At 63.2% G+C, this 9,988-nt stretch overlaps 1 protein-coding gene across 1 annotated transcript; it reads left to right on the top strand.

The window, feature by feature from the left end:
- The first annotated feature begins 79 nt into the window (after positions 1-79).
- Positions 80-8,359, top strand: CILP2 (cartilage intermediate layer protein 2). Its single transcript, XM_028126866.2, has 8 exons — positions 80-143; positions 1,170-1,268; positions 2,229-2,501; positions 3,162-3,317; positions 4,356-4,634; positions 5,323-5,431; positions 5,625-5,782; positions 6,024-8,359. The coding sequence occupies exons 1-8, from the start codon at positions 80-82 to the stop codon at positions 8,357-8,359; spliced, it is 3,474 nt and encodes a 1,157-aa protein (XP_027982667.1).
- Positions 8,360-9,988: the final 1,629 nt, after the last annotated feature.

Genomic DNA, 9,988 nt, shown 5'->3' with positions numbered 1-9,988 from the left:
AGCGGCCGCCAGACCCGCGGGAGTCAGATCCGCGCGCGCCGCGGAGCCCGGACCCTCCCTCGGACGCTCGGACCCGGCCATGGCGTCACTGCCGCCACTACTCTGCCTCTTTGTCGCCGTCGCGCACCTGGCGGGGGCTCGAGGTGAGGCGCCCCCTGACCCCAGCCCAGACCCCTAGGAGCCCTGGCAGCCCGCCTGGCTTGCAGCCGCTCCCGGAGACAGAACCGAGGGATCCGCTCGTATCCGCAGGCCTGGGTCCCCCTTCGTCAGCCCGGGAGTGGAGTGGGGGCGTCGGGGAGATGGATCCTTGGGACCAAAAACGCGGGGAGGGGAGGAAACCTCTGTTCTTTTCCCTCCTCAAAGAGAAGTAGGGGCACTTGGAGTATAGATATGAACCTTAGGCTCCTCTGGGTTCCCGGGAAACACAGGGGGCCTGTCTCAGCCCTGAAGCACCTGGTCCTGGACCAGGATTAAGGGGTCAGAGCCATCCCTTCTCACGTAACTCCTCTCCTCCTCCACACACACACCATTCACAAAAATTCCCATCTCTGGAATCCCCCTCAGTGGAGAGGGCACTGGATCCATTTCTCAGACGAGGAGACTGAGACACAGACAGGGAAGGGACTTGTCTGAGGTCACGGTCCAGCCTGGCTATCTTAGATAACTCAAGGTCAGAGAAGCCAGGCTAGATTCCAAAGACTTCCTCCCAGTGGCAGCTTGGGCTCCAAGTGAAGGGATGGAAGGTGCACTGAAGGAGGGACTTCCAGCCCACAAATGGATGAAGGGGAATGCAGCTCAGCCTGAGGGCAGAGGAACAGCCAACTGAGCTCATGGCCGCTGAGTACACTCGGGGAGAACTGGGTCTGGGGAGCAAAGCAGACACACAGACTTCCCCAGCCCATGGTATCTGGGCCAGGGCAGAGGGAGGGATGGGGTGGCAGGAGATTGGGGGTAGGGGTCACAGGGAGGCTTCCTAGAAGGGGAGGGGGAGGTTCTGCATTCCTTGGGGTCAGCCAGAGCTAGGTTCTGGCTTCTCAGAGCCTCAATTTTCTTCCCTGTGAAATGGGGATGATCATGACAGCACCTTGCATAGAAGGAGCTCACAGAAGTCCCCATCAGTATGCTTCCTTCCCCGCCCCCCCCCCCCCCGCTCCTCACCCCTTCCACAGTCACACCCCCCCCTGAGGAGCCCACAGCAACTGCCTGGGGCTTTGAAGGTCCATCACTGCGCCCTGGACAGTCCTCGCCAGCCCTGGAGGACTGGGAAGGTGAGTCATCCTGGGTCCAAGTCCTGACTCTGCTGTGGACTCACTGTGCGAGCTCTAGCTGGTGTGGTCATGTGAGGAGGGGACGCAAGGGGTAGAAGTGGCCAGTACCATCCTGGTCCCTGGACATGGTGGCCCCTGGCATAGGTGTCCCAAGAGGTCTAAATTTTAGGAGCAGAGGGGTGAGAGTTCAGGCTGTCAAGGAGGAAACCAATGTAGGGTGTATGGGGGGGTACTTCCTCGCCCCTACTGGAGGCATCAATGCAGGGTGCTTCCAGTAGATTCCAGACCTCTAGTTCTGGAACCTGGGTCTCCAGTTTCCTAGCTGGGAAAGTCACTCTTGAGTCAGGAAAGGAATGAGCACCCCCTGGGGGGGGGGTGTTTGGTGGAAGCCGAATCTGACCTCTGGGAGGCCAGACCCTTCCCACCTGTGACTTCTGTGATGGGTTCAGCCAGGCAGTGAGCAAGGGCCCAGCTGGCTCTGACCTGGAGCGGCCAGGCGGCAGAAAGCTACAGCTAGGGCTGGTCTCAGGCCCGACTCCTCCTGCTGCCCTTGTACCTCCTCACACCTCAGGGGTTCTGAATTCTGAGATGGGGGGCAGGCTCAATTCTAAGGTTGGGGACTGGTCAGACAGTGGCAAGATGTGAGCGTGGCAAAATGTCAGCCTGCACCGATGGGCAAGCTCAAGAATTGGGCAGCAGAACTGGGGCTGGTGCTAGGGGAGGCCAACCTCCCGCGATCCCTTTATAGCTCCTTCTGCCCAAGAGAACCCTGGATCTTGGCGGGGTCATGGGCGGGCTGGGTTAGCCCGTGCTCGCTGGGGGTGGGGTGACCGTTTTAGACAGCAGGGTAAGGCCCTTACCTCGGAGATGGGGGTGGGCAGGCAGCTTCCCGGGCCCCTGCGTGCACTGATGGGGCCCGACAGGCTGCGGCCCGGGTCCCAGCGCGTGCGGTGCCCGCAGAGGCCAGCGAGTGGACGTCCTGGTTCAACGTGGACCACCCCGGCGGCGATGGCGACTTCGAGAGCCTGGCCGCCATCCGCTTCTATTACGGACCAGCGCGCGTGTGCCCGCGGCCGCTGGCGCTAGAGGCGCGCACCACGGACTGGGCCCTGCCGTCCACTGTAGGCGAGCGCGTGCACTTGAACCCCACGCGAGGTTTCTGGTGCCTCAACCGTGAGCAGCCCCGCGGCCGCCGCTGTTCCAACTACCATGTGCGCTTCCGCTGCCCGCTCGGTGAGGGCGGGGCCGGGGGCGGGGCCTGTGTGGTGATGGGCGGGTCTGGGGAGAGGGCGGGCTCGAGAGCCGTCATGCTGAGGAAAGAGTGGGGATTGGCCGGGATGGGTCATTGGTGGGTGGAGCCTGAATGGGCGGTAATGGAGGAGGGGGCAGGGTTTGGGGGATGTGGGCGTGGTTAGAAAGAGGCGGGGCTCTTTAGCAGAGCCCCAGGAGCCGGCAGGATCAGATGGGGGCGGGGCTTTGGAAGGGAGGGGCTGCCAATAGGGGCCCAGGTAGGGAACGGGAAGGACCCCCCAGGAGCTCATCTCCCTCCAGCTGTCCTCATTTGCTAATCTGTCACAGCCCCGTTCTGTGGGGGCGTGTTTTGACCCCAAATATGTGAGGGACGTAGGGAGAACAGCAGGGCTAACTTCGGGAAGCTTATCTGGGGTTGGGGAAAATGGGGCGGTACCTTAACTGCGCCTTCGACAGGTGCGCCTGAAGGACAACCGATGGGGGCAGTGGGCAGGGCCTCTCTCTGGGGGATACCCACCCTCTGATGAACTTAGCGGGGGGGGCATCCTCCAGTCCCACATTGTTACCAGATTTCCAGGGAGGCGCAGTCCCTGGAAGGGTGGGCGGCCGCCTCACCTTCCCCCCTCTCCGCCCTTACCGCAGAGGCCACGTGGGGCGCGTGGGGCCCGTGGAGTCCCTGTTCAGGGAGCTGCGGGCCAGGCCGTCGCTTGCGCCGCCGCCGCTGTCCAAGCCCGGCTGGGGATGCGTGTCCAGGGCGTCCCCTGGAGGCTCAAAAGTGTGTACGCCCTACATGTCCAGGTAGGAGGGATGGGGCCTGGAGGCAAGTGCTGAGTTAGAGGCGGAGCCTGGATGTGGAACAAGGCGGCTTTTAGCCAAGGCTACCTAGGGGGAAGAGGCCGGTTGGGATGGAGCCTGATGGGGCGGGGCTTGAAGGGAAGAGGCGGGTCCTGGAGGGCCAAAACTTGGACTGGCCCTTCATTCCCTTCTGGGCCCCTGAGGAGCACTGGTGAATGTGTACATCTGGGGGGGTGAACGCCTTGAGCGTCGCGTCCAGGCGTGTGCACATCCAAGTGGGCATTACCTTGGGTACACCGCCGTGTGTGTGTATGTCCTGCTGGACGTGGGACACACACAGAAGCTGGCTCACACACTCGGGGTGCACACGCGTGGCATTCGCAGCCCCCCGCCTGTCCCTCACGCCCACGCGGACACGCGCTCACACCCTGGCAGACACCATGCCCAAGCCCTCCCAGGACCAGACACCAGGCCAGCCAGGAGGCGACTGGAAATTCCGATTCGCCTGGGCTCCACAAACATGGTCTGGAGACTGCGCCCGCAGAGCCCATGGCAGGGTGGGGGAGTACGGTGGCCAATGGGGTAGTGGGGTCCCCACCCTACCCCGCCTGGCTCTGCCCTCCTGACGCCTCTGCCCTGAAGTTTCCAGCGGAATTTTCCATTTTATGGAGAAACCGCAGGATTGGGAGGGGAGGGAGATGTTCTGAGCCCAAGACCCAAACCCTAACCGGGCCCCCAGCCCCTGCTGGACATTTTCTCTCATGCTGGAAGGAGCCTCTCTGTCCTGTGAGAGTCACCTCCTCTGTCCCCTCCTCCATGGCATTTTCCCCCATCCCTCTGGACCACAGGTCCCTCCCTCTGCCCCAGTTCTGACTACTCAACCCCATATCCCCACTCATACTAGGGGCTGTTCCAAGCAGGGTCATGCTGAGGCCTCTGAGGGTCAGAAAGGGGGGTGTCTAGGCATCTTTGCTGTGGAAGGCCCTCCCCAGGAGGGAGTGAAGAGGCCCCCCTGTCCCTCTGCCTCCCTGTGTCCCCCAGGGTGCAGCTCCAAGACCTGCAGGTGCCCTGACCACATCCTTCTGGGCTCGGTGGTCACCCCATCTGGGCGTCCACTGCCAGGAGCCAGGGTCTCCCTGAGAGACTGGTCTGGCACTGTGGCCATCACTGATGCCCATGGAACCTTCCGGATGCCTGGAGTCTGTGCCAGTAGCCGGGCCAACGTCAGTGCCCAAAGGGATGGCTTTTCTGCAGGCCTGGGCCAGGCCCAGGCCAATGGCTCCATGTCTGCTGTGGTCACTGTTGTCCTCAATAAGTTGGGTAAGTGCCCTATGGAAAGGTGGATGAGGGGGCTGAGAAACTAACAAGGAAATTCTGGATGACACCAAGTACTTTGGAGGATGTGATGCAGCATGAGGTCACTGGGGAAGAAATAAGATGTGACATTGGAGGAGGCATAACACTAAATATGGCATCATGGGGGGCATGAATAAAACGTGAGACATTGGAGAAGGTGCGAGGTGAGACAGGGACTTGCAGAGGGAAGCGTTAAGATGGGGCACCATCTTGGGGCGCTTGGGTGGCTCAGTCAGTTAAGTGACTTGATTTTGGCTTGGGTCATGATCTCAGGGTCATGAGGTCAAGCCCTGCTATGGGCTCCATGGGGAGCCTGCTTGAGATTCTCTCTCTCCTTATTTTTCTTCCCCTCCCTGCTCACACACTCTTTTTCTCTTAAAAAAAAAAATGGGGCACTATCTTGGGGCACCTGGCTGGCTCAGTCAGTAGAGCATGTGATTCTTGATTGTGAAGCCTACTTAAAAAAAAAAAAAAAGATGGGGCACCATTTTGAGCAGCCATGGGATGAAATTGAATGGGGAGGTTATCAGAAGAGGCAAAGGTGAAACAGGGCATCCCTGGAAGAGAAAGGATGGGGCCCTGCCATTGGGAAGGTTTGTTGGGAGAAGCTGGGATGGGGCAGGGCCCTGACCTTTGCCACCTTTGCCCCCAGAGAAGCCCTACCTGGTGAAGCACCCTGAGGCCCGAGTGCAAGAGGCTGGACAGAATGTAACCTTCTGCTGCAAAGCTTCAGGCACCCCCATGCCCAAGAAATACTCCTGGTGAGTGCCCTGCCCCATGCCCAAGGGCCTTCAGCTTTGTGGTTTGACTCGACTTCCCAAGATAATGTGGTGCCTCAGAGACTGGGACGAAGCTGCTCTGCAACCTTCCTGGGCTGTGTGTGGGGGGCTGGGGGCACATGTAGCCCCTTCCCTATGCCAAGGGCCTCCACGGTGTTGTCCACCTGCCACCCAGGTTCCACAACGGGACCCTGCTGGACAGGCAAGAACACAGGTACGGGGCCCATCTGGAGCTGCGGGGGCTGCGGCCAGACCAGGCAGGCACCTACCACTGCAAAGCATGGAATGACGCGGGCACTGTGCGCTCGGGCACCGCCCGCCTCACCGTGCTTGGTGAGCACCCTCAGCCCCCCAACCTTGAGCATGCTCTGAAACTGAACTGAGACCTAACACCAGCCAAAACTCAACCCCAAATGGAGCCCCAACTTTAGACTGTTCTCTTTCCTTGCTGAGTCTGATCCCAGGCCCCCACTGAGCCCCTGGGTTGAGCCCCTGACCCCATTCAGGCCCCCAAACTTGGACTCAGATGGAGCCCTCCCTCTTCCTCTGATCTGATTGATTTCTTGCTCTGCAGCCCCAGGCCAGCCAGCCTGCAATCCCCAGCCCCAAGAGCACCTGATCAAGCTCCCAGATGACTGTGGTCAGCCTGGCAGTGGCCCCACCTACTTGGATGTGGGCCTCTGCCCGGACACCCTCTGCCCCAGCCCCACAGGCTCCAGCCCCCGATGTGGGGATGCGGGCTCCCGCTGCTGCTCTGTTCGCCGCCTGCAGACCAGGGAGATCCACTGCTCCAACTACGTCCTCCCGGTAAAGGTGGTGGCTGAGTGCGGCTGCCAGAAATGTCTGCCCCGTCGGGGACTGGTGCGGGGACGTGTGCTGGCTTCTGACTCAGGGGAACCCCTGAGCTTCGCCCAGATCCTGCTAGGCCAGGAGCCCATTGGATTCACCTCCTACCAGGGTGACTTCACCATCGAGGTGCCACCCTCCACGCAGCGGCTGGTGGTAACTTTCGTGGACCCGAGTGGGGAGTTCATGGACACTGTCAAAGTGCTGCCTTTTGACCCTCGAGGGGGCGGCGTGTACCACGACGTCAAGGCCATGCGGAAGAAAGCCCCCATCATCTTAGATGCCAGCGAGAGCAACACGATCCCTCTTGGGGAGCTGGAAGACGAGGCCCCATTGGGCGAGCTGGTCCTTCCCGCGGGAGCCTTCCGCAGAGCCGATGGTGAGCCTTACACGGGGGCTGTGGAGGCCCGGGTGACATTCGTGGACCCCCGAGACCTCACGTCGGCGGCCGCCGCCCCCAGTGACCTGCGCTTTGTGGACAGTGACGGCGAGCTGGCCCCGCTGCGCACCTACGGCATGTTCTCGGTGGACCTCCGTGCGGCCGGCTCCGCGGAGCTGCTGCACGCGGGGCCCGTGGCGGTGCGCGTGAACGCCGGCCAGATCCGCATGGCGGGCCACGTGGAGGCCCTCAAGCTCTGGTCGCTGAACCCCGACACAGGCTTGTGGGAGGAGGAGAGCGGCTTCCAGCGAGAGGAGTCGGCAGCCCCTCGGGTCCGCCGGGAGGAGCGGGTCTTCCTGGTGGGCAACGTGGAGATCCGCGAGCGGCGTCTGTTCAACCTGGACGTCCCCGAGCGCCGCCGCTGCTTCGTGAAGGTGCGCGCCTACGCCAACGACAAGTTCACCCCCAACGAGCAGGTGGAGGGTGTGGTGGTCACGTTGGTCAACCTGGAGCCGGCCCCCGGCTTCTCGGCCAACCCCCGTGCCTGGGGCCGCTTCGACAGCGCGGTCACCGGCCCCAACGGCGCCTGCCTCCCCGCCTTCTGCGACGCCGACCGGCCCGACGCCTACACGGCCCTGGTCACGGCCACCCTGGGCGGGGAGGAGCTGGAGCCCGCCCCCTCCCGGCCCCGCCCCCTCCCGGCCACCGTAGGCGTGGCCCAGCCGCTCCTGGACAAGCTGGGTTACCAGCGCACGGACCACGACGACCCCGCGCTCAAACGCAACGGCTTCCGCATCAACCTGGCGAAACCCAGGCCCGGCGACCCGGCCGAGGCCAACGGCCCGGTGTACCCGTGGCGCAGCCTGCGGGAATGCCAGGAGGCCCCGGTGACCGCCAGCCACTTCCGCTTCGCGCGCGTGGAGGCCGACAAATACGAGTACAACGTGGTCCCGTTCCGCGAGGGCGCGCCGGCCTCCTGGACTGGAGACCTCCTGGCCTGGTGGCCCAACCCCCAGGAGTTCCGGGCCTGCTTCCTCAAAGTGAAGATCCAGGGCCCCCAGGAGTACATGGTCCGCGCGCACAACGCGGGGGGCAGCCACCCGCGCACCCAGGGTCAGCTCTACGGGCTTCGGGATGCCCGCAGCGTCCGAGACCCCGAACGCCCCGGCACGTCCGCCGCCTGCGTGGAGTTCAAGTGCAGCGGGATGCTCTTCGACCAGCGTCAGGTGGACAGGACGCTGGTGACCATCATGCCCCAGGGCAGCTGCCGCCGTGTGGCGGTCAACGGGCTCCTGCGGGATTACTTGGCCCGGCACCCCCCAACCGCCCCGGCTGACGACCCCGCTGCCTTCAGCATGCTGGCCCCACTGGACCCTCTGGGTCACAACTACGGTGTCTACACGGTCACCGACCAGAGCCCGAGGCTGGCCAAGGAGATCGCCATCGGCCGCTGCTTTGATGGTTCCTCTGACGGCTTTTCTCGGGAGATGAAGGCTGATGCTGGCACCGCGGTCACCTTCCAGTGTCGGGAGCCTCCGGCCGGCCGGCCTAGCCTCTTCCAGAGGCTGCTGGAGTCCCCAGCAACGGCGCTTGGTGACATACGCAGGGAGATGGGCGCGGCAGCCCGGGCACAGGCTCAAGCCACAGGTCCCCTCCTTACCCGCCGGGGCAGGGCCCGGCAGTGACCTGGGCTCGCCACCTCCCTCCTCTGCCTTGCCCTGGACTCCTCTGGACCTGGGAAGTCTCGGCCCCCTTCCCCAGATGCTCCCTTCCCCAGGTTTCTGCCCACCCCCCTCCCCTGCCCAGAATTCAGAGTCAAGACCTAGGAGTGTCCGATGGGTAAAGACCAGGCAGGGAACTGTTGCTGTGTGACACAGAATGGCGTTCTTCCTGATGGCAGGAGCCAGCATCCTGGGAGACCATCAGGCATCCGACTGACGCCTGGGGCGATTGGCTCCCAGCTCGCACGCTGGCTCTGATTTTATGTGCGGTTTTTGACCCTGATTTCAGATATGCTGCCCCTTGAGATTCCCTCCCGACCTTTGCCTGAAGCGCCCTCTGCGTGTTGCTGAGTTGGGTGCTTTGTTGGGTCCTCTGCCCCAAGCTTTGCTCTGGGGGTTATTTATTGAAACGAAGCCCACGGGGCTGGTCAAGGGGGTAGGAGGGGGTGGTCCTGGCCCAGTGAATGTCGGGCAGGGGCTTCTTGGTTCCTGGGGCTGAGGGGCACAATTCTCACAGGTTTGGTGCTTGGAGACACCCTCCCCCCCAGGGGGGTTGGTGCAGGGAATCAATTAAAGACGCTTCATTTCCAACTCATGGTGTCAGTCTTGGGGAGGGAAGCTGGAGGCTGGGGCTGCTAGCCCTAGACCTTGGCAGGTGGACACCCGGACACGGGTGTGCAAGCCGTTCAGAGGTCTCGGCCAGGTCCCAGATGGGCCTCAGGCCGGCCCGTGGGTCCTGGCTGAGGCGTGCAGAAGTGTCTGTGACACGTGTGTGCAGGGCCGCCTCGTGGGCCGCCCAAGCCTGAGCGGCCCGACAGCTGAACATGGTAGATGCCGCCGCCCTGGCCTTCTCATCTGAGCCTGGCTGTGGCTGGCGGCACCCATCTGGCCCCAGGCCCAAGGGCTGCGGCGTGTGGGGAGGGGGCCCTGGCAGGGGGCGCAGGCCCCAGGCGGCAGGAGCGGAGGCTGCTCTGGACTTCCTCAGCCAGGGCCATGCTGCCCCGCCCTCAGCCCCACCTGGCTGAGGCCTGGTCACGCCTCGGCCACATGGTGACCAGGCTGCCCCCCGCCACGGCCCTGGGCCCTCTACCTCAGCAGGACTCGGGCCGGAGGCAGCAGAATGTCGCTTGCTGGTGCTCTGTGGGCGAGTCCTCCTGGCACCCCATGGCACAGGCCCTGTTCTGACCACACCCCCACTTTCCAGAGAGAGAAACTGAGCCCCCAGAAGGAGAGGCGAAGGGCTGCCCACACTCTGGGGTGAATCCTGGCAGGAGCAGGGCTGCCTGGATGGCCCAGAAGCCCCCCTCCAGCACATGCATGAGACTCCCTTGGCCCCAGGAAGGCGTCGAAGCAGCATTGCTGGGGACCTGGGATACGAGGCATTGTGCCTCGTTCAGCGCCCCAGGGATGGGGTGACAGCAGGGAGTGGGGGTGCAGGGCTGTTCCCTTAACCCAGGGCATGCTCAGGCCTTCTGCATACCCACCACCCACTTCCGCTTCCAGCACCTGCCTGCCGGCTCACCCACTTGCTGCCCCCACCCCTCCCATCCACCCCCACACCCCATCTACCTGTCCAGCATTTGCAGATGTCAG

The sequence above is a fragment of the Eumetopias jubatus genome, unplaced genomic scaffold (genome assembly GCF_037043125.1).
Source record: "Eumetopias jubatus isolate StellerSeaLion01/CBP00866 unplaced genomic scaffold, mEumJub1_p1.0 scaffold_1, whole genome shotgun sequence".
Classification (NCBI taxonomy): domain Eukaryota; kingdom Metazoa; phylum Chordata; class Mammalia; order Carnivora; family Otariidae; genus Eumetopias; species Eumetopias jubatus.
This window is presented reverse-complemented; position numbering and strand designations above follow the sequence as displayed.

Excerpts from the sequence above, each read along its gene's own strand:
- CILP2 (XM_028126866.2), top strand. The coding sequence starts at position 80 with ATGGCGTCACTGCCGCCACTACTCTGCCTCTTTGTCGCCGTCGCGCAC. Across the intron at positions 3,318-4,355 it reads TGTACGCCCTACATGTCCAG|GGTGCAGCTCCAAGACCTGC; the intron begins GTAGGAGGGATG and ends TGTGTCCCCCAG. Across the intron at positions 4,635-5,322 it reads TGTTGTCCTCAATAAGTTGG|AGAAGCCCTACCTGGTGAAG; the intron begins GTAAGTGCCCTA and ends CTTTGCCCCCAG.